At 39.3% G+C, this 24,868-nt stretch overlaps 1 protein-coding gene across 1 annotated transcript in view; it reads left to right on the top strand.

Moving 5' to 3' along the window:
* The window catches only part of HTRA1 (HtrA serine peptidase 1), a 60,069-nt gene that overhangs the window by 23,489 nt on the left and 11,712 nt on the right, over positions 1-24,868 (top strand). Inside the window, exons 2-3 of the mRNA XM_072995443.2 lie at positions 5,570-5,669; positions 6,215-6,419. Of these exons, the coding sequence (XP_072851544.2) occupies positions 5,570-5,669; positions 6,215-6,419 (305 nt within the window). The remainder of the gene's footprint in view (positions 1-5,569; positions 5,670-6,214; positions 6,420-24,868) is intronic.

Consider the following 24,868-nt stretch of genomic DNA (forward strand, 5'->3'; position numbering starts at 1 on the left):
TATACTTTGTTATGACTTCTTTGAAGTTTTCTCTGCAGGTTATAGGAGCTAAAATCGAATGAAACTCATACAGTGGACCCTCTACTTACGGAATTAATCCGTATTGGGATGGTGGCTGCAAGTCGAAAAGTCTGTAGGTCGAATCTCCGTTGACCTACAATGCATTGAAAACCGATTAATCCCATAACTGGCGGTTTTTATTCTATTTTTGTTCCATTTTGGTTTTTTTTCTGGTCTGTAGGTCGATTCTCTGGCTGCAAGTCGAATCTAAATTTTGCAGCCAGAGAAGTCTGTAACTCGAAAAGTCTGTAAGTCGAGCCGTCTGTAAGTCGAGGGTCCACTGTAACTAGTTCTCTTCCTTGTTTCTTTTTGTCTTTTTATAATTTTTATTATGGAATATCTTGCAGTTAAATGTTTGTTCAGTCATGTGCACATATTTATTTGGGCTTTCACAAACAAGCTTTCTACAAATGAATCTAGAATATACTATATTAAAATGCATTATACCTGTACTGTAAAATAGTGCTAAAGTTGTACAAGTATCCATCTATAAACACAAAGTCACTGGTGCTGTCTTGTAGGCTTCTTTCTTTCTTTCTTTCTTTCTTTCTTTCTTTCTTTCTTTCTTTCTTTCTTTCTTGCATGAAGGCATTCTTGAGAATTTCAGCTTCAGGAGACTGAAATTACTCAATAACAATGGATTTTAAAATACCTATTTCTATTAATGCTAAGTAAATGTACAATATCTCAGGTTACAAAACGAAAGGACAGGATAGATTTCCTATGCAGAGTGTATAGAGCCTCATTGCTTCCAAAGCAAAGGGAAAGGCTCCTGTCTGCAGATTTCCGTTTCCAGAAAAACGAAACGTAACATGAACAAGCACTGTGTGAAGACGGGAACTCTTTGGTTCACTGAACCCATTGTGTATAGCAATGAACTTTGAGCAACTGTACAGCCAAGAAGGTAGTCACTACCTATGATACATCCAAAGAAATACAGTGTGTTATTGTGTCTGCCTTCTTCATTTTGTCTGCATATGGTGAACAGGGCAGTAATATCCCAAACCTCCTCCAGTACTGGCCATTATTAAAAATCCAACCTTGATCCTAAAGACAATAATAATATTTGACTTCAAACTGTGTAGTTTCAAGTGCACTTGGTGGATGTTCATGACAAGCGTTAACACTGCATTTCTGTTGACATGTGGTACATTGGTGCAGATGCAGCATTTTTTCCTCTTAGTTACCTGCTTCCAGCTTGGAGATCAAGGGAAGTCTCTTTCTTACTCTACTCCTGGCTGGCAAGTGGGCATCATCAAGAGCTATTATGGTGGTTGAAATGATAACCGATAAATCAGTAGTCAACATGGCCCTAGGCAAGTCATTATTTTTGGAGCTTGAATTGGCCCTCCCCCAATCTAAAATATGAATACCAAAATCAGTCTAACCTATCTACATAAATTACATGAAATCAGTCTAACCTACCTACATTACAGGGCTATTGTATAGATTCAATTAAAACACAACATATTTCAAAGTCAAATTTGCTTTGAATACTCAAGTGTTATATCAGTGCTGAACGTTGCTGCCAGAATGCTGACAACACCGTCACCTGAAATATTCTGGAAGCGTAACCTTCTTAACCTGTTGCAGCAGCCATGTTTTGGGTTACCCTAATTTTCAGCATTTATTGTATGTGAACAGGTAAAGGCATAATAAATCTTTTAAATTTCATGGAACCATAGGGTGCACCTGAAATATTCACACATATGTAACAGAGTATGAAGGGGTGTTTTCATAAGGTTTTGCAAATGAGGCAAAAGAGAGCAATGTCACATGTCCAGGATTTTATGGCTGACAAGAAGGACTGTAAATCCTTTCTTGTCTTGTATGCAAGGATTAAGAAGTGCAAAATTGTTCTTCTTGTCCTGTGGTAGGGGTTTAATGTAGATTACACAAGCAGTGTAAAATGACTGTGGCTGCTGCTTTATTGCATGGACTTCTAAGGAACAGATGTATCAGAGGAAATGTTGCATCTTTTTGATCAGCATACTGGCTTTTTATTGCTTTGTCTGTATGTTTGTTTCTGAAAGAGAAAGGATTCTAGTTTTGTGGACAGTCTCCACAAGTTATGAAGATTTTAGCAAATAAAAATAATGCTCCTTCACTCACTGATGCCTGGAGGCAATTTCATTTCATAAGGCTTCAGTATTCCTCATTGAGGTCTCTGACTCAGTCACTAAATTGATTGATAAAGAAATAATTTAGCAAGGATTCTTTATATCTCTAGTGACAAGATGTCCCAAGAAACACCTGATTATGCTTCCCTCAACAACCTGTTCTGATCAAAAGCCAGCAGGGCATCTGCTTAATTCATATCTGGGAAGGCTTAAACAGATGAGCAGCTAGGGAAGATGTTTGTACTAGTCTATCCTTATTTCTTTCCCCTATCTTACTTCTATCTAGGCTGACAAAGAATAGGGGGTAGGTGCCAGGATATGGGGAGCAATGTCATATAGAAATTACCTGTTCTTCCCTTACGGGAGAGAGACCCTGTGCAAATGCTATCTCTTAAAATGCTGTGTTTGCAAAATAGTTTGACAAATTTTTAAAAGACAGATTATTTTGATTATCATTAGTGAGGAGCCGAAGAATATGAGGTCTCTTTGGCCTGTTTTCTAAACACTACAAACTGCTCACAGATTAACTTTATGAAAGATCTGTTTATGTAGAAGGTAAAATGTTTTCCGTTAGAACAGTTTTTCAACATCTGTTGCAAAATTGTGTTATACAACAACAACCCAAAAGTTTATGCAAGAACAGAGATTAAATATGCAAGTGGAGACCTGCTGGATTAAACCAGCAGTCCTATCTAGCCTGGTATTCTGTTTGTAACAAAGGCCAACCAGGTGCCTCTGGGAAACCCACAGACAAAATGTTTGAAGATAAAAGCAAGAGATACATGAATCTGTTGATTCAGCCACCATGAGGTTTGTCTTTAGGTAGATCTCCCTGAAAATTTATCCTCCATCATCATCATCATCATCGTCATCGTCATCATCATCATCATCATCATGTGCCATCAAGTCAGTTCTGACTTATGACCACCCCTTTTTCAGGGTTTTCTAGGTAGACAGTACTCAGAAGGAGTTTACCATTCCCTTCTTCTGGGGGCATCCTGCTGTTGTGTAGCTTGCCCAAGGCCACACATGTTGGGGCTACTTGCAAGAAGCACAGTGGGAAATCAAAACTCCCAATCGCTGGCTGCACAACCAGATACCTAAACCACTGAGCTATCCAGCCAGTTTGAGAATTTATCCAGTCCTTTTTTTAAAAACCGCATGTCTGTTTTCTAGAAGTGAATCCTACAAGTTAAAGAGCTGAACATGGAAAAGTTACTTTTTGGGATTGGATCTCCTTGAATCCCTAGTACTGAGAGATGCAGTTTTTAAAAAAGGAATTTCCAAGCAATGTTCAATTCTATATTATTTGAAGAAATCCCCATTCACTCCACCTCTCATGAATCTATAGTTAATTAGTTTTAACTCTATTCTTGCTGTGTAGATCAGAAGCATTTATAGTAGCCATAATTCCACTGCAGAAATATGAACAATACGCATGGACAATGGAAAGCATAGTCCAAAATATCCAGAAAGCACCTGTCTAGGGAAAGTTGATTTGCTCCATAAATTCTAAAGCTATACTCTCTAGATCCTGCTAGCTTTTCCTCAGAAGTTCCTGTAAAAATTGTGCAGCAAAAATTGAGGCACAAGCAGTTAGTACATGATGTGGAGCATTCACTGCATTGTTGGAGCTCTAATCTGCACACCACTTTATCTTTTGGCTCTCCTAAGTCAGCCCTTGGTACCTCTGCATGTGGGTAGACTGCCATACTCTGGGTCGCCCCATCTGACTTTTTAACATTATAACAGAGGTTTGTGGAGTTTTTGGTCTTCCGGTTTTTCTTTAATCTTTGCTGTTTTTCCCAAGTTTTGTTCATTTTTCTTGAGAGATTGTGGAAGATATATTTTGTGACTTTATTTATTTATTTATTTTGCCTTTTAAAAATTGTATTGACAATCCTCTCACATTACTTAGGAACCATGTATTTCATGACATCCATAACAGAACAAAGTAACTTAAAATACCTTGTATTGTACTTATACAATATTTTATCACGTTATAATAATCTATACACCTGCTAATTACATATCCTAACATACTTAAATTTATTCTCTAACTCATTGCTCATAATTATCTGTCTTAAAAGATTATGGAACAATCCAAATTATTTCCCATAGCATGTTCCTATTCATTTGATTCAGTACCATATGTTAATAAAGGTTGTGAGGTTATCATAAATTCATTGTGTTTTATTGCCCCTCTGGTTTGTGACTTGAGAAAACTCATAGCTATTCAAATTAGCTGAACATGTTGTGGCTTAGTTTTACTTACACAACATTTTCAAAGCAGAAATACAGGAGTAAGCAATATCTTTGTAGACTACTAAAAAAAAATCATACAATCTGTAAACTTTTGTGGATCAGAACTATCCTTTTTTTCAGGCGTGTACCAGCGTGAAGAACTTAAAAATCCAAAAGTTCTTGGCAAGATGGATTTCTCCAGGCACATTTTTCTTAGATGTAATTCAGGAAAGATGCAGGCTGCATGAGGGCTGTTGTTTTAAAGTTACAGCTGAGGCAGCCATGGATTAGATACCACCCTCCAATTCTTCATATAAAGAGGCACAGCCCCCGCTCCCCACACCACTCCACATTTGTCCTTTCTTTGAAATGGACATGTGACTTTGATTTTCTGTGTCACCTCCTAACCAAGCAGAGACATGTCTAATTGCATGCTAAAATATCCTGAAGCACATTATTCTTTCTCTCCCTCCCCCATATCAGAGCAACCATCTTCCCTTAGGTTGTTGTGTCTTAAATTACTCAGAAGTGCAATAGTCACTTGTGATGGGGCAGACGGACGGATACTTGGACAAGAAACATACATCGTCTTTTCAATTACTGTTATCTTGGGGGGGGGAGGCAAGGAGATGTATGGTCCTTAGTTTCTTTAACTTAGGAGCCACTTTGTACCTGTAGTTGTCAAGGCAATGCTCATTTTTAAATAATAGTGTTTTTTTGTTTTTTTTTTTTTGAGGCAAATTAGTATTTCTGGCCAAAGCATGTTTGAAGCCTCCAAAGTAAGGAATAACCCACAATGCCAATGTGGCTCCTTTTCAGTTAATGTGTAATGAAAAAGAGCCTGCTATACAAAAATTGTAGTTTCATTTGTATAGTGGATCATTTCTTAGAATGAAGGGAGGGGATCTCTCTAGGCAGGCTAAAGCAATATAGAGCTCTCCAGCACTTGTTACTTAAGTAACACGCTCCCCCCCATTCTGTTTTATAAATAACAGTCTCAGCGATGAAACTGTGAAGTCTTGGATATTGTCCTTAATTTTCATAGGCCATAGCTTCTGTTTTAAATTCAGGTATTTTGCAATTCTTCATACAGCTCTGTGTCATGGTAATAAATTCTGACAAAGGTTTTTTGTTTCAATCCTCAGGTCAGGATGATCCAAATAGCTTGCGTCACAAGTACAACTTCATTGCAGATGTGGTGGAGAAGATCGCCCCAGCTGTTGTTCACATCGAATTGTTTCGCAAGTAAACAAGAGATCCAAATTTTAGTATTTCGTTAGTGACTGTGGATTTTGTGTACTGCCGTGGAAAATATTATTTTGTGCAGTCACTGTTTGTGAGAATAACATTTACCGTTTTCCCGAAAATAAGACCTAACCTGAAAATAAGCCCTAGTATGATTTTTTCCAGGATGCTCACAGTATAAGCCTACACCAAAAATAAACCCTAGTTAAGTGAAACTCCGCCCTCCACCATTGTGTATCAACCAGATGACATGACTGTAAAATAAAAAATCCCCTGAAAATAAACCCTAATGCGTTTTTAGGAGCAAAAATTAATATAAGATCCTGTCTTATTTTCAGGGAAACACGGTATATTACAACTGATAACACAAGGTATCAATATTTAAATAGTTACTATCTTGCAGTAATGAATGTTTTATGAAAGCACTGCACATCTAATATTTAACAAAATATATACTGACAATATAAACAAAATAAAAAAACATATTTTAATGTTATAGTCAGAAACTGCTTTGCTTCTTCATCTTTAAATCCCCTATTTTCTAGATTGCCTTTTTCAAAGAGGGAAGTTCCTGTTGCCAGTGGCTCGGGTTTTGTTGTTTCTGAAGATGGATTGATTGTTACTAATGCCCATGTGGTTACCAATAAGAACAGAGTGAAAGTGGAATTGAAGAATGGCGTCACATATGAAGCTAAAATTAAAGATATTGATGAAAAAGCAGATATTGCACTAATAAAAATAGACACTCAGGTGAGTCAATTATGAACAGAATATTACAGATAACATCTATTTTCTTATCAATACCCACATATTATTTGTAAGAAATATTTGTGAAAGCAAATAAAAACTGTTGTGACTGCAAGTCAAGATAATTTTAAAGTTATTTAGCAAGAGCTGAAAACCAGAGCCCTTTGCATATATTGGTATGATAGTAACTTTACTATAAAGAATGGGCTTGACTGGAATGGAAATTACATTTCCATCGTAATTATATCATTAAAGTAAATAAATTGATTGTGTCAGAATTTATGTCGCTGCGATATAGACGTGAACTTAAGTACTGAAATAGATTTGATATGTTTTGACATGTTACTGCTTATTGCCATCACTTCTTGTGAGGATCCATGTAGCTAATTGTTTGAAAGGTCTTAAAAAACATTTAGACCTGCAGAATTACTCAGAGTACTTTGACAAGACTGAAACAATTGAGCAGTGGACAAAAGCAAGGGATATTTTCAGTTATTACAGCAAATGTGTGATAGTCACTTACCCATAATGTAAGGTAAGTCACTGTCACACTTACCTTACCTTTGATGTTCTTATTCTACCAGTATGTGTACATTTTCGAGCTTAATAGGCAGAACCATTTTGGCTTTTTGCATCCAATGGCTGGCCACCTAGGGATGTAACCAGGAATGGAGGAACCTGATAGGACCATGATATACTGTATGGTTGATACTGTGGCATCGATTCTTGCTCAACAACAAAGGAGTATGTCTCCATGTATTCAATACATTTTAATTCCTAAGTCTGTTGCCTTTTGATCTGATCTGTTCTTAACACTGACATTTTAAAAATAATTGGAAATTGAGTGGAAAGACTTTGTGGTTGTCAGAACCTTTCCTCTCCACAAAGTCATCTTCAAAAGCTATAAAGTGTCAGAAACTGAAACATAAATGGGAGGTTTAGTATTCCCCTTCCTGACCATTCATTTATTTTACTCATTGTCAGAATGCCTGACTAGGACGATTTAGGAACACTATTTCACATTTAATGACAATTACACAATTTCCCCACTAAGAAATTACATACAACTATATGCAGTGATGGGAAGCCAAAAATGGAATAGCTATAGTTCAGATGGACCAAGTAAATAACAGAGATAGTAGACTTAAAACTAAGGATGTACTTGTCCCTTTCTTATTTTAGGAGCTGAATGCATTCTTACAGTGCGCTCTTCGGTCTACATGCAAACCAAGACTCACAGTGGACTTGGTGCAATCCTAACTACTGTACCTTAGATGGTTGAGGATTGGCTGAGCCAGCATTGAACCAGCAGAGGCTCTGCTGAACCCAGATTGCTCTCAGCCTAGGGATGGTGGATATTATTTATGACTACTATGACCCCGGTTTAAATTTGTGGTAGCGTAGTGGCTGTAAATTTGGGCTGAGAGGGATTTGGGCCTACTTCACCAGTCCCTTTTTTGGCTCATTTGTCAGCTTATCTCAGCCAGTGTAGCAGTTTCTGCCAACAGATCCAGTTTTATCCAGAGATTTGAGGTCAATCAGCACAAGCGAGTTGTACTGTCACAAGAGGCTTATGTCTATTTCAAACCTACTACAATGGGAGTTTGTTTGGGTTTGGATTGCATTGGATTTTTGTGGTAGTAGTGCAAGCTATGCACTCTGCATGGCTCCTTTCTTAGTATGAGGTTATTCCAGGGCAAAAGGCACTTGGAGAAACACCCTTCATAAGTCCAGCTAGGAGCACAGGCTGTTAGATGTGCCCTAATTCACTCAGCAATACGGCCTGAGAAGGAAAAAGCAGAATTAAAAAACAACTCAGCTTCTGAGGAATATATTTTAGTCTCTGCTTGATTTTTGTCCCAATTTGTTGCAAGAATAATGTTTGTTTCTGCCATAGAGTGCTGTCCGGTTTTCATGTAGCATGTTTGCTTTGCCACTGTATTTGTCCCTGTTTCAAAACTCCATTTAATGCTCTGCAGGTGTGCATGTTGTGTTATATAGTTTGGCATATTTAAAAGGACTAACCCTGTTTAATTTTCCATTGCTAAGTGTTTTTGGAAATGTGAAAGTACACACACACACACACACACACACACACACACACACACCCCTCTCTAGTAATTCAAAACCTCATGAGGCTACTAAATAATGGGTAAATGTTTTGTCGTGACCACACAGCCCTCTCATTGCAGTGTTGTAATACTTTATTTTGGCTTTACTGCATATAAACCACTGGTGAGATATACAAAGCACCTTTTGGGGATGAATGACTTAAGAAAGTTTTTGTGCGATATATTTAGTTATTTTTATGTATGCATTTGTATACATAAAACTATATAAAAGCAAAGAGAGCAACAAAAATGGTTTTGCAGATAGAAATGAAATGTATCCTGTGGTTGGGTCTCTGTACCTCTCAAGACCACAAACAGAGGTCTTTCACAGCTGTCTACAGTCAGCTATATTGGAGATTGACCCTGGCACCATCAGCATGCAGGGCATGTGTTGTTTGCTTTTGCTGCTTCCTTCCTTCCTTTCCTTTTTTTTCCAGAGAGTTTTACAAATGTCAGATGTACTAAATTGGAACACTACAGCCTAAGAATGATAGAGAGATTGTCCTGGTTCCACATCTGCATACACAGTCTTGTGAATGGGCTCTCAGCATCTTCCATTCAATATTTTTACTATTACAACTGTGTTCCTCACAGTGCTCATTGGCAGGCCAGGATGCCTCCAATCCACCCACGCGGCTCTGGCTTTTTAACAGAGACAAGCATGTGTTGTCTTTTGGGGAGTACAAGGGTTTCTTTGCTGAAGAAGGTACCAAAGGTCAGTTTCACTCTTAGGAAGCATATTGATGTGCCTTAAAATAGGACTTAATACGAAATTTTTCTCACCCTGCTCCTCCCTCCCTCCTATGTCTTCATAATGCCTTCGACAGAGGTACTATAAGTAAGCTAAATGCTGATTGAGTTGTCAAGCTTGTACCTTTCCCCCATGTTTCAATCAGATTGTTTACCTTTAAAAATATTTTGAGTCCTGCTAGATGTTATTAAATATAATACTTTTTCAGTGTATTCTTCATTAATATTGGCTTTCAGTGGATTTTTAAAACAAGATGAAAGCCCGGTTATAGCAAACGTTTACATGGAGCATTTCAAAAAACAGGCCCTGGCTTCCGCACCCTTTGCACTCACAATCTGGTTCCGATATGTGGATGACACCTTTGCAATTTGGAACCATGGTGAAGAAGAATTGGAAGAATTTCTAAACCATCTCAACAGCATCCACCATACAGTTCACCATGGAAAAAGAAACAGAGGGCCAACTCCCATTCTTAGATGTAATGGTCGTACGCAAAACTGACCTCCGATTGGGACACAAGGTCTACAAAAAACCCACCCACACAGACCGGTACCTACACAAAAACTCCAACCACCACCCACAGCAAAAAAGAGGCATAATCAAAACACTGGTGGACCGTGCAAATCAGAACTGTGAAGCTGAATTTCTCAGCACTGAACTCAACCATCTGAATTGGGCCCTACAGGCAAATGGTTATTCCAAAAATGAAATCACAAGAGCCATCAAACCAAGAAAACAACACCAAACTGAAGAAGAAAAACAGCCACCAACAAATGAAGTATTTCTGCCATACATCAAAGGGGTCACGGACCGCATGGGGATCTTTTGAAAAAACACAACCTACAAACAGTATTCAAGCCCACCACAAAAATACAACAAATGTTACGGTCAGCAAAAGACGGAAGGGACCCCCTCACCACTGCAGGAGTATACCGGGTACCTTACAGTTATGTATATATTGGAACCATAAAACGAAGCATCCACACCAGAATCAAGGAACATGAGAGACACTGCAGACTAAAACAACCAGAAAAATCAGCAGTAGCTGAACATGCCCTAAAACAAGCTGGACATGAAATTCTATGTCAAAATATTGAAGTACTGGACAACACCACCAACCACTATGTTAGACTGCACAGGGAAGCCAGTGAAATCCATAAACATCAGCAGAGTTTCAACAAAAAATAAGAAAGTTTAAAACTGAATAAAGCTTGGCTCCCAGCACTGAAAAATACAGCCTGCAAAAGGTCACAAACTCTACCCAGCCACAAGGACTGTTGATCACTACACACAAAAGACCAGCTAACGACACCCATCAATCACAGTGACAGATAATCTCTCCTTATCACAACAATAGACCCACAACAAAAACACATTGATCACCATTATCACCCATCTCCTGAATAGGACAAAAGCTGAACCCTCAGCTATAAATACTCAACTCTCCAACTAATTGCACCAGAGCACAGCATGTTACTCCTGTCCTCTGAAAATGCTGGCCACAGGAAGAACAACCTTCAGAACACGGCCAAAGAACCCAAAAAACCCACAACAACCACAAGATGAAAGCTACTGCAAAGTTGTATTTATAGTGACTCAAGACCCTAGCAGATTAATTTGGCTTTTCTTTGTCTCCTACACCTGAACCATTGAGTTCCATCCTATGGAGGATATATGAATGACCTAGATGTGGTGAATGTTCGTCCACTACCCCCCCCCCACACACACACTACTAAAAGTATGTACATTTGGAAACACCATTAGAGAACTAAGTAAAAAAGATTAACAATGCAGATGAAAAGGGTGTGTTTGGAAAATGCTTTAATCAACCATTAGTTTGGCCATGGCCATAAACACAATATGAAAGAAACATAGGCCAAATCAGGATTGTATAAGCTGCATAACAAACCTTATAAAGTGATGTGTGGAGAATTGTTTCCAGTCTGCAGCCCCCTTCAAATCTGTCAGTGCCCCCCAGGAGGCCATGTGGCCTCAGGTTGAGAATGGCTGCTTTAGAAAACCCCTTGAGCTGGCATTTCCTAGGTAGTGGATTACACAGAAGTGAGTGCAAGAATGATTGGCAGCAAGGAAATCAGATTAAATGGTAGGTGGAATCAGAGGAAGAAATTAGTTGATAGATCAGTTCAACAGCCTCATCAGATATAAAACTGAGAGTCTATTGTGTTAGTTTAGCGTATCATGTAGGACTGCTATTATGTTGCTTCATTAAATGACTACTAGTTCTGATTGTTTTCTCCTTGTAAACGAATAAAATGCTGAATTTACATCCACAAATGTATTGCCTTCTAGGCAAATTCATAGTAAACTGTTTCACCCACATACCAGCTTTAATTGCATAGCTAAGTGTTTAAAAGAGAAGTCTTACTCATCTTCATGGCTCAAGTGATGGTGGCAGTAGCACATGATAGGCTGAGAGACTTATCCAGTGACATCTGTGGTGCAGAGCCTTATAGAGAGGCCTCTGCAATGTTTTTGTTGTTTAGTTGTTAAGTCATGTCCGATTCCTTATGACCCCAGAGCATGCCAGGCCCTCCTGTCTTCCACTGCCTCCCGGAGTTTGGTCAAATTCATGTTGGTAGCTTCAATGACATTGTCCAACTATCTCATCCTCTGTCGTCCCCTTCTCCTCGTGCCTTCACACTTTCCCAACATCAAGGTCTTTTCCAGGGAGTCTTCTCATGAGATGGCCAAAATATTGGAGCCTCAGCTTCAGGATCTGTCCTTCCAGTTAGCACTCAGGGTTGATTAAATTCAGAATGGATAGGTTTGTTCTCCTTGCAGTCCAGGGGACTCTCAAGAGTCTCCTCCAGCATCACAATTCAAAAGCTTCAATTCTCCCCTTTCTGTTTGCCAGGAGGTGATGGGACCAGTGGCCATGATCTTAGTTTTTTTTACGTTGAGCTTCAGACCATTTTTGTGTCTCCTCTTTCACCCTCATTAAGAGATTCTTTAATTCCTCCTCACTTTCTGCCATCAGAGTGGTATTTTCTGCATATCTGAGGTTATTGATATTTCTTCCGGCAATCTTTATTCCGGCTTGGGATTCCTCAAGTCCAGCCTTTCGCATGATGTATTCTGCATATAAGTTAAATAAGTCGGGGTACAATATACAGCCTTGATCTTACTCCTTTCCCAATTTTGAACCAATCAGTTGTTCCATATCTAACTGTTGCTTCCTGTCCCACATATAGTTTTCTCAGGAGATAGATAAGGTGGTCAGACTCTCCCATTTCTTTTAGGACTTGCCATAGTTTGCTGTGGTCCACACAGTCAAAGGCTTTTGCATAGTCAATGAAGCAGAAGTAGATGTTTTTCTGGAACTCTCTGGCTTTCTCTATAATCCAGCGCATGTTAGCAATTTGGTCTCTAGTTCCTCTGCAATGTTACAGTAGGGCAGAAGGAGGTCAGACTCTCTCAGAGTTTGCAAAACTTTAACATTTTGGATTCTTGACATTCAGAATCCCCTAGAGTAGCCATGCTGGCTGGAATATTCTTGGGGCTGTTGTCCAAAAAAAAAAAAAAAAAAAAAAAAAACTTCTCCAAGAGATGGAATATGTTCAGTCTGTATTAAGAAGAAGGAGGAGGGCATTTAGTAACCGGTGCTGAATGCTGATGCATATTAGAATTCTGGCAAAGATGAAGTAAGCAGATGGGCATATACGGTAGCTGAGCCCAACAATTTCCTTCCTGCATTATCTTCTGTATTGTCACTAGGGAAAGAGAAAGGATGTGCTGTAGGAATTAACTCTTACAAAACCCTGTTTAGCCATTCTTTGCCCTATGAACTCAGTGTAGTCTCTCTTTTTCTCTCTTGTCTTTGTATTATTGTACTGGAATATTAAATATCTGTTCAGTGATAGTTGAAGATATCTATCATATAGTTCTGTTTCTGAAGTAGAGGAAAACTATACTTTGCTATATGGCGCAAAGTGGAGGATTAAATTTGGTTATGGGGTATGTCAGAGCTGACGCCTGGCTCCAAGATTCCAGTGCTGCTGGCATTTCTAAAACAGTTCTGTTCTTACATGACCATGCACACATGTTTTCCTCTAAATGATGTGCTTTTAGTTCAGGGCAGGCTGCTCTTTTAAACAGGAAAAGAGATCAAATGAAGTATTGAGTTACAGACACCAGTAGAATGAACTGGTTTCCACTGCCTAACTCATTTTTCCATGGAAAAGAATTCAGCGTAAATGAGAAACAGGTCTGCTTTAAGACTTCTTGCTCTTTCCATGAGGTTGGCACAACCAAGCCCTCATAGAGATACACAGTAATATTAGGTGCTGTAATGAGGGATGATGCTTCTTTATGAAGTATCACTGTGGATTATTTTATTTATTTTTCTTTATTCGTTTTTATGTTTATTTTTCTGCAAGAAAATGCTATATCTGGAGAACAATAGCACAAGAGAAGCTTCTTCAGGAAGCTGTGCATGTGATGTGGTTTTTCAGTAGAACAAAGGGTAATGAAAATGAATTCTGATAATATTAGACAGATAGATGTGAGGAAGTGTAGAGAACAATGCTCTTTAATATTGGTCAGACTGCACCTGGGCAAATAACACTTCTAGTACAGTCTCAAATATATTTAGGCTTCCTTTGAAAGCCAGCAAGTCATTATTACTTTCATACCCTTTCTCACAAATCCCTTCTTCCAACAACAAAACAGAAATAATCCAAACTAGCATAGTCCAGAGCAATCTGAAATGTGTCCAAAACCTCATGTCTTCTTCAGAGAATAACTTCAGAAGCTTAGCTTCAATCTCCAGAACACGGACCAAAACCACTTTTTTACTTTTATCCAGAAAATTGTGTACATTTTTTTTAAAATGTTGTGTATGTCATTTTGTTTTGTTGGCAGTGGTGGGTAGAGATAGAAGTGGGGCAGAAAGAGTTTGAATCCCTGACTGTGATATTATTCCATAGTAATATCTGTGGAATTCCAGTAAATAATTGCAGAACAGAAGGGAATAGATTGGTTTAGGACTGAAAACAGAGTTTCTGCTTATATATTGCCATGCTTAGAGAAGATGAAACAACTGAAGTGCACTTTGGCTACTTCCAGAGAAGGTTTCTGCAATGCAGTTGCACTTTTTCATTCATGAAAGTTTATGGGAGACCTAGTCATAGTCAGTCTTTCTTTCTTTCTTTCTTTCTTTCTTTCTTTCTTTCTTTCTTTCTTTCTTTCTTTCTTTCTTTCTTTCTTTCTTTCTTTCTTTCTTTCTTTCTTTCTTTCTTTCTTTCTTTCTTTCTTTCTTTCTTTCTTTTTCTTTCTTTCTTTCTTTCATGTGTTCCAGGAAAAAAAGGCCTGAATGGCCTTTTTAATGGTGGAGCAGAAGGAGCCCTCTGTCTGGAAATGCATTTTGGGTAGTGTAATCTTTTAATGCCATTTCATGGTTGCTCTCCCCAGCCACTAGTTTTCATCCAGATGAATAACTTTCTGGAAGAACTTGCAAGTTGGAAATTATATGTGGATAGCTTAGTCATCAGTAGTGTCTAGCATGCGTGCAATGACTAAAAGAGTTTTGTGTAGCAGAAAGTGTTGCCAAACCCCATATGGTTAATTAGGCTTCTGTGTTCCTTTGGAAAGAGTAAATTGGACAAAAAGTCATCATGAATGCAGGTCACATCCTGTGATTACCCTGTAGTTAGTTGAAGGCCAAACTAAATGGAACTGAGTGGACCTCCCACATGGAAATTTGAGTGAAAGGAAATCAAGTACTTAGTCTCAGGGTATTTGCCTTAGAGGTCAAGAAGTGTTATAGATTTCCTATTTGATTGGTTGTTTGGGAGGCTTGACTGGGAAACATGTTTTTTCCCCCTCTCTCATAGTCTCTAAATGAATGCCTAAACATAGCTGCCCTGCCAGTATCCAACTGTTTATCTATTTAATCCAGATCTAATCCTAGGTATGGTAGGAGGAAAACATGTCTTCAGTTTTCATCATAGGCATCCTTCAGTCTCAAGGGACTATGGTAACATGCTCTGTATGGAGGACTTTGATGCTGTATGTGAAGCTGGAGTGTCCTCTCCAGAGCATGAAGCCTGGGTAAAATAATATGGAGGATAGGCTGTTACCCAAGCAGCAAATCCCCCCTCTCCACATCACTGAAATAGTCCAGTGGAAAGGCAAGAGCCAAAACAACTGGTTCCAGCGATGTCGCAGGAGTTGCCAGAATGACATGAACTGCCTCTGGGACTTCAGCTCTGGATTTTGCCTCAAGGTTAACTCCTGAAGCCTTTTCCATCAGTGGATATAGCCACAAGGCAGTGGAGGTTTGGAATCGGAGTTTTCCTTCTCCTAGATGGGCTGCCCCAGCTACCCAGTCCAGGTGGTCCTGGAAATATTTCTACAGTTCCATTAAAGTACCATTAAAGAACTACAACATCGTTTTCCATCCTGGCAAGAAAGGACTGTATCTTCAGATGTAAGAAACAGTTGAAGGGCATTAGGTTGTGGAAAGCTGAATTACAGCTTCCAAGATTTTAAATTTTTAAATACTAAAATTACACATTGTCAGAAAATTCAATATATTTCAAGGAAGAGATACCTTAAAATCAATGGGCAGTCCTAACTCAATAGACTTGCTGAATCAATGGGATTTTGGCAAATCAGCAAAACTGAAAAAACAGTTTATTAACACATTTTTATTAAAAATTTCTAGCTATAGTATCACTCTGGTATCACAGAAAGAGTATTCTGGGATGTTGAAGTGTCAGAGTTTTCCTTCTCCTAGATGGGATGCTCCCTTGCCGCATGGGTGATGGCGTCTCCTCCTCCTCCTCCTCCTCACAGCATGGGGGTTTGGGATCAGAGTTTTCCTTCTCCTAGATGGGCTGCCTTTCCAGGCTGACGAGTCCCACCTATCCGGTAATAGCAGTTTTTTTTCAGTTTTTGTCCCAATAATATTCAGTACTTTAAAAGGACTCCTAGGGATAATGGTCAGGATACTTGTGAAGTGGGGGAGAATTTATAAACTTTTTATAAACTTCATTTCTTCATTCAATGTTTATGAACCCTCTGCAAAGTAGGTGTCTTCATGTTGACTGTCAAGTCAATATTCCGTTTTAGATACCCCCATCCCTACCCACCCACCCACATAAAGAGAAACAAACACTTTTTTCAATAAACCATAGTTAAGAGTGGGAATAGAATGCTAGACTATGGTTAACAAAAAATTAAGATGCAAGCTTCTTACAGCTGCACCAAAGGAAAAGGCCTGCTTTGGATAGAAGCATTCAAGTTCATAACATGATGAAGTGTAATGTTTCTTAACCTATAGATCCTGATATGTTGCTGGACTATAAGACCCAGAATTCCTCACCATTGGCCTGGCTGGGTATTGCCTCTGGGATCTAGAGTTCAATAGAGGCCCCAAGACTGGGAGCCGGTTTGTTAGTGTATAGTGCTGTATGTTTTAGGCAGTTCCGTCCCATAAAGATCTCAGATTTGGCTATTCATCTCCATTTTTTCTGATCAGTTTTGCTTTCATGTACTTTGAAGGAGGTCTTTAACCTTTTGAGGTGTTTGAAAAATAACTGATGATTATAACCACAGTTTTGAAATAAAGAAAAGGAAAAAAAACATATTTTGGACTTGTGGAATAAAATAAGTTATATATTAGGCCAGATTTTTTTAAAAAAAGTCTTTCTTCCTTGACATCTTGAAAGCACTATGAGATAAACATACAAGAAAAAACTTTTTGAGGTCTGGCTGTATCTTTTAGCATCAAGGTCATTTCCACAAGTTTTATAAGAGGCACCTCTGAAATGCATCCAGTTTGTTTTCAAAATTCTTGGCCGCTAACATACTTAAGCATAAACACATGAAGTTTGTTTTGCCGCTTTCTACAGCCTATGTACACAGGGAGGAGGGAGTCAAATCTCTGGCCACACAAGTTCAGTAACCACAGTGCTGTGGAGGGGAGGAAAACCCACATGAACTGATCAGACAAACAGAAATGAAGACAGTGGGTGTGAGAGAAATTGGGAGGGCAAAAGTTCGTGTTTGCTTCCTAGAGCTGAAGTGAGTGGGCCTCAGGTACTGCAGTGGTAAGAAACAAATTAGCTCTATAGTTTCTTGGGAATCTTGTTCCTTGACATTAAAATGGGACTGCTGGAGATAAACTCTGTGCAGGTTATTGTTCTTTCTGATGGAAAAAGACTCAGTACAGGGGCTCTGTGTGTGAGAGAAAGAGCTGTCCACCAATCTAATTTGGTTTTCTTTACTTTTTGTTATCTTTTCCAGTAGCTGATAACAGTATCTGTGGCATTTCTGTATATGTGGCAGTATCTGTGGCAGCTGGTATTTCTGATGTCCCAGATAGGGCTGGTCCTTTCATTAGGCAGTGTGACTCAATTGATTGAGGTGGTACATACTGAGGGGATGGGAGTGGCAGTTCCCTGACCATTCTTCCTGTGTTCGTTGGCCACTTCCCACTCTTAAAGAGGATAGAGCTGTGTAATGTGTGCACCTTGCCCTACAGCGTGTAAACCAACCTGCTGCCCTCAAGAGAGAAGACTTTGTTACTATCCTATTGGAGAGCTGACTTAAGATTCAGCTGGCAGTTTGCTTTGTTTCTCTCCATGGGTTTCTCTCCATCTTGTCTTTTGTCTCAGGCAGCAAAATCTCTTGCACCACCCCTATTTCTAAGAACTCAATATCTGTGGAGGGGGTATTAACCATCAGAGCTTGGAAATAACTATGCGTAATGTCATATCTGTAATTAATTCTTCTCATATAATCAGGAGGGCATAATTTAAGTTACATTAAAAGTATAACACAACGAGGTATAATTTCATTCTTTTGCAGCATAAAAGTAACTGATTTTGGAGAAGGGTATACAAGGGTTCACCCGAAAGTCTTTTTGCCTGTTATCCTGATGCCCTGTTGGTTCAAGTGCCTGGATAAATGTGGTAACCAAGGTTCCCTCTGAACCGTGCACATGTGACTCCACCTCCCTCCATGCAGCTTTTTTTCTCTCTTCCACACAGCGATTGTGTTTAACCTCTTTGGTTCCAGTCATGATGGAACCCTACATGTGGGGGGAGGCGGAGTCATGAGCGCATGCAGGGGTTGAGGTTGAGAGAGAGAGAGAAGTAGAGCCCTGCCCAGCAGGGTATGTTGGTGGTAACTATGTGGAGAAGTAGTTTGCTAACAGTTCCACAAATGACCTTTAGAAAGTAATTTGTTAAATTCTATTTTTTCTTATTTCTATTTATTAGATCTGCCCTGGCCCTTTGTGAATATTCTTTTTATTATTTGCTTCACTAAAATTGAAAAATCCAATATGCATTACCTCAATTGATCAGAAGCAATAAAAAGATGTATTTCTTAAAAGCTTCACTCACACTTTTCGGCCTAGAAGCATAATGAAAAACCTTACATCTTGGAAACATTACTGGCTCAATAAAATGGTTCCAATTACATAGTTTAAAAAAGTATAGTGAGCAGATTAAGCAATATAGCTTCCTATATGGCTTCAAGAAGAATCCCAGCTCAGCAGTGTAAATGATTTTATGGCCTTCCTGCTTATTTTATTGTTATTTTAATATAGCAAGTGAAGCAGGAGCATTGTATTCCCTAAGATGTCTCTATTTCAATGCCCATGTTTGACTGCTGTCTGTGTGCATCTGTTGTATTGTTCTGTGAATTTGTTGTCCTGCATTCTCTTCATCTATGCTGCTTTCATTTTATCTGTCTCTCAATCTTTTCTTTTTACTTTTGACGATAATTGTGCTCTCATTAATACACAGAGGATTTGCCATGTCGCTGATGTTGCATTTAAGCTAGTTTTAGGGGACACTGACATAGTTTCTGTGAATGTATTTTATTTCACTGCTTACTTATTTGAAACATGGCTAGCTAGTGTTTCAGTCAGTTACTCATACTGTGGCATCATATGGAAAGAATCTATTATTTTTGTAGATGATTTCTTTACTGGTCTGATCTGTTAAAATCTTAACAGTTCGGCCATGCAAATGTCTTTGGAAGCCTGTGAACCCACTGAAGTTGGAAGCATGTTATTATTCTTGGCATTATGTTAACAAATAAAACAGTGTTTCTGTCTTAATATAGTAATACCCCTTCTACGTTTTGCCATCATTTATCTTGACAGATTGCTGTCCTTCAGTTAAGGCATTTCCCAGAGTTACTGCTGCTACATGTTTTGCAGTTAACTAATAGCAGGCTGTCTGAATGCCTGTGGAGGGGGAAGGGAAGCCTATTATCCTGCTGTTTTGGTTCTTTCAAAAGAGAATTCTATACAAACTGTGGTCCAGATATTTTCAATTTTTTCCCCTGTAAGTCCCAAAAATGTTTTCTACAAAATTCCTATATTACCATGTGTGATGTGCACCTTCTCTCCTGCATGCCCCCAGGTTGTTTTACTAACCCAAGGCACACTAACCATGTTCCCTTTTTATTTCATGTTGCCACCAGTTGGTCCTTACCAACACAGTTTACTCAGAAAGATTGCGGTCCATACGCTGTGTGACTTTCAACATTAAACAGGTTTATTGATTACAGTTCATTTGAATAAATTGTTAAAAGACGTTAAGGCATTTATTGGCTTCTTAATAACTTATTCCTTATTTAACTTTCTTTAACGTTCTCACTTTCATCTGCCACTTTTAACTCTCCACAGCCTAACTCCCCACTTCACAGTTAACTCTTCAGCTGTCAAGCCTCTCACTCCAACTCTCTCAGTAACTGTAACTCACTCACTAAAACTCACCCCCTCCTAGTTTCACTCTGGCTCTGCCTCCCAACCACTCCCGTTGGTGCAGGCTAATACCATTACAAATATGGGAAGGCATACCTCCATGGGTAAGGGAGTGTTGAAAAGTTTTTGGAGAAGTGACATAAATGACCATCAGCCATGGTGCATTCACTGTGAGCCTTCATAGCAAAGAGCATTTACAGGTTTGTGTCCACCTCTGGCCTAGATTCTTGTCCTGAACTCCCTCCATTTCCCCAGCGATAGCCTAACAGTGGTTTCATTTACTCTTCCTGGACTGTATATGGTTCGCACCAGAACACCTTCTCTGGTGCACCTTAGGTGTCTGGCTTTAGTCCACTTGATGGTGAAGTCACCAGGCCTGGATAGTGGTTCTTCTAAGTTGGGGTAGGTTGACTCTCGGTCTGCTTCAGGTCTACTAAGATGTAGTCCAACACTGTTTGCAGAAGTCAGGGGAGGTCATTAAAAGCACAGTCTATTCCCCATGGAGCTTCAGGTTGTTCAGCCTCTTCTGGCTTCTCCTTGTCAGTCCCAAGCCTTGCCCCTTCTAGAGAGTCCTCTCCTTTTGTAGTCTATACACAAATCCTGGCTCCTCCCTCTCACTCAGCATCCCCACATGCTGGCCATGAATCACCTCCATCCTTTCTATGTGCCCTTCATGTGTAGTAAGTAGCACTTTTCTTCTCAGCAACTCAGTGCCTTCTGATGTTGGCTTGAATCACTCATTTTGGGGTGGGGTGACCTCGCTGGACCCTCCTCATGACTGTCTTGTGGGCAGAGGTTTGGAGGTCCCACTGAGGCAGCACCACCATATCTACCATAAACTTTCCTGGGTATGAATGGAAACCATAAGTCCATTATAAAGTCTTGTCCAGAATCTCATAGAGCATTAATTGCTCAGTGATCCCAGTGGAACTTGGAAACTGCTGTTAGGTGGAAATGGGAAATGCACACATAAATTTCGTCCATACAATTAATGTCATGCATATTCTGAATTTAAAACAAATGAATAAAGTTCTTATATGAGTAGAGCATGCTCCCAAATGCCCCTTTACTTAGTCGTGAGCTGCACATGCAACATAATGGGATTATAGAACCCTTGTAGAGTCTTTTTGTTGTTGCTTGTCTTGTATCCAGCATGGTGCAGTTGATTGTGTACTGGTCTAGAACTCAGGAGACCAGGGTTTGAATCCCCACTCAGCAGTGAAACCACTTCCTAAACATCCCATTTAACTTGAGAGTCCTGTTAGTGTCACTGTAAATCAGTTCCAGCTTGATGACACATAACACATATTCTTTGTATATACAAAGAACACCTTGCTATCCCAGCCCAATCACTACACTGTAGTTTTCTGACTACAGTGGGAAGAATTAGTAAGCTGAAACATTGTATTCTGTTTCACCATGTTACTTTGTTGCAAGCATAGATGAGGCTCTTAGTGATGTGGCAGAGGTTGGATCCTGCTGCAGTGTTTCTGGGAGCCCTTCTCACCACCTGCTACCTACCATATAAGGTCATTCAGACAGCCTCTCAAACATTCTCAGAATCTAAGCCCTCTGGAAATCACATAAATGGATATTAAATTTCTGCTTATTTCTGCCACTCCAGATCATTGTATGTTAGTGTTAAGAACCTGAGGCTGTATGGTAGATCTTCTGGGAGTCTTTTCTGCTGTTTCCTCTTTGACTGGCTAAATTTGGAAAAAAAAATGGGAGCAAGCATTTCAGGAACTGCTCGAGAAACGGTTCCCAGGCTTTGCAATGATGCTACCCATGCCCTCAAGGGTCATTCTAGACTCTATTTGGAATACAGATTATTTTCCAGACATCTGGTAGAAATCCAACAATATCCTTTCCCCTCAAATTATTTCCAGAGTGTACTAGAAGAGCTGCCCCTCTTTCCTGCTTCTTGCCCCACGCATTAACTGTCCCCAAACAGCCAGTTGGAAGCTAGCAAAAATACGGTATTTCTCCTTCAGTTGAAATGGCAGTGGGTTGAATAGTTTTGTTCGGTTCCTAATCATATGATTGAGGCTCCCCTTGTCATCAATGAATGCAGATACATTTGTGCATGATGGCATGTAATGTGTGTTCCATGCCTGAGAACTTTTGGCACTACTCATTGGAAAAGCAATGTTGTTTTTCAAAATTAAAAAAAAAACAAACCCTGCTGGCCTGTGCTGTTTGAACCTTGCATGAGGCCGTGTGATGAAGGGTGGGGGCAGGAAGAGATGCAAAGGTATGGTTTGCCCTAGGCTACATAATGAGTCAGAAACTCTTCATGGTTGTGGGGAAAGGCACAGGGAGCAATTTAAATCTATGGCATGCCCAGGCTTCTGTCTTTTAATGTATCTACAGCTGGAAGGCATGATTTTATGTGGCATTTGTTGTTAAAGGTCCAGAGTCTACTTCTAAAGCACGTAGCGATGATATACACTTAAAGTGCTGAAATAACTCCTCCTTTCCAAAGATAATAGGAAAACAAATACAGGTTGGAAATTTCCATCCACATGGCACCAGGGATAAGGCATTAAACCACACCCCCAAAGCTTATTTGTAACCACCCTTAAACTCACTTTAAGGGGATGCCTGGCAAATGTTTGCCCTAAATTTTTGGGACATTCATTTATAATTTTTTTGCACTGCTCACAAATTACTGGTGCGTGCCTGAAGAAGTGATTTTTAATTCACAAAAGCTTGTAATGATTGTTCGATTTTTTAAGAGGTCTAATAAATGCATCACATCTTTCTACATCTGTACACTGATAAAAATTCTTATTTTCCAGTAAATGCAGAGAGAGAGAGAGAGAGAGAGAGAGAGAACATATGACATGGCACTGCTAATGGCCTGATTTAATCCAAGAATTGACTTTCCAGAACTGAATTAGGAATTCAGTTGGCAAAAGGAGTTGTTCTAAATATGGTTTCTGGGGAGTGTGAGTACTCCACCAAATATCCAAACTGACAGCACCAATCAGTCTATGTCCACTGAAGAGGTGGTAGCTGATAACACTGCAATTTCATAGGCATGTACTAACATGTATTTGGAGTACATTCACAGGACTTTAATGTAAAAACACATCTCTTTAATATTGAATTTCATTTAAAGATGGCTATGAAGAGCCGATTTATCGGCCAAACAGGTGTTTAGCACTTCAAAGCCCGGCTTCCTCTGGTAGATGCCCACTCAGATGAAACACCTGGAGGAGGTGGGGCAGGGAAGCAAAGTCACTGCATCTGAATGGGTAACTGCTGGGGGAGGCATGGCTTTGAAGCACTGAACACTTGTTTGGCTGATAAACTATCATGAATCAATGGTTCGTGCCCATCTTTAATTTCAATATTATAAGTGTTTTTAGTTTTTTATTAAAATATACAGGCATAGTTTTAAAAGCCATTTTCATACATAATAAAAAACATCACTTTTATCTGTTCATAGCCATACCAGATCATTATTCATGTCAAAGAGACATATTTGTAACACAAATGAATATTTGGGCCAATGTACATTTTATGTTCAGTTTACAAGTTGACCAAACCACTTTAAACTTCATAGACCTCTAAATTCCCCATTTTTGAACATCTGTGTCATTTGGCACAATTTTAAAGCTCTACTAGATCTCTAAAAATGAGAAAGGAAGACTCTCCTTTGCTTACATAAATGGATAATGTTTGCCACATTGAGTGTGGGGGGATAAAAACAAGCTGACAAATGAGCATTTCCTTCCTGCTTACTTTCTCTCTCTCTCTCTCTCTCTCATATGTGTGTGTGTGTGTGTGTGTGTGTGTGTGTGTGTGTGTTTGTGTGTGTGTGTGTGAAAAAATAAGAGTACTTGGTCCTTTCTGGAAACTTTGTGTGCATGGCACATATTGCTTTGCAAAACCATGTTTTATAGCATTTGCTGAGGAAGGGATTTTTGCGACTGATTTTATCTGAGCCCCACAGACTAACTCTTTCCAGAAGACATGTTGAATCATACACATGATCCTGAGCCAACTCATACAGTGCTTGACTTTGAACTGACATTTCACCAATATTAGTCCAGGCTTGAAGACTCAGCACAACAGCAAATAATTGCATTACTCACCAACTATTTATTATATAGCTCCTTTCAGAAATATCTCAAGTCTCTGAAAATATGTGTCTGCCTCAGGAGAGCTATTACTCTTATCAAGACTTTGTCTGATAGATGAATTGTTTTAGCCAAGTTATAGAAAATGTGTTGTCACTATCATTTTTTTCTCTCTCACACACATACACACACTAATTTTTCCCTGCTGTGGAAATTTCATAGAAAGTGAGGGCAGGTTTTTGAGTGTTTCATATCAGGGTGAGCAGTTATGTAAATAAAGCAAATTTGGGAAGGGAACAGTTCCTTCAGGTGAGGGCTGCCTGCGGGCAGCTACAATATTTTAAATGTATGATAATAATGCATATCTGTATGTATTTAGTTCACACTTTATTTATTCAGCATCAGTGAACGCATCAATGCAACAGATGGTCATTGACTGTTCTTAAGATGCCAAAGATGGGCAAATGGCAGGCCTTTAGAATCTTACTGGCACCATAGTGGTACTAACAGATGGGCTTAACTTATTCCTCAGCCAGCAAATGAGCTTCCTCACAGTTGTTCCCCTTGTTTTATTTGTACCATTGTTCAGGTACCCCAGAACTTGTACATAACTACTTAAAACTAAAGCAGTCATGTGTAACCATTTATTTTGGGGGTATAGTGAGGAACAGGGAACAAAGCCATGTTTCAGAAGTAATGTCAGAAGTAGGGATGAAATTGCTTTATTGTTTTAAGATTTTCTGGGGGGTGTTCCCAGA

Source organism: Pogona vitticeps, chromosome 3 (assembly GCF_051106095.1).
Source record: "Pogona vitticeps strain Pit_001003342236 chromosome 3, PviZW2.1, whole genome shotgun sequence".
Taxonomy (NCBI): domain Eukaryota; kingdom Metazoa; phylum Chordata; class Lepidosauria; order Squamata; family Agamidae; genus Pogona; species Pogona vitticeps.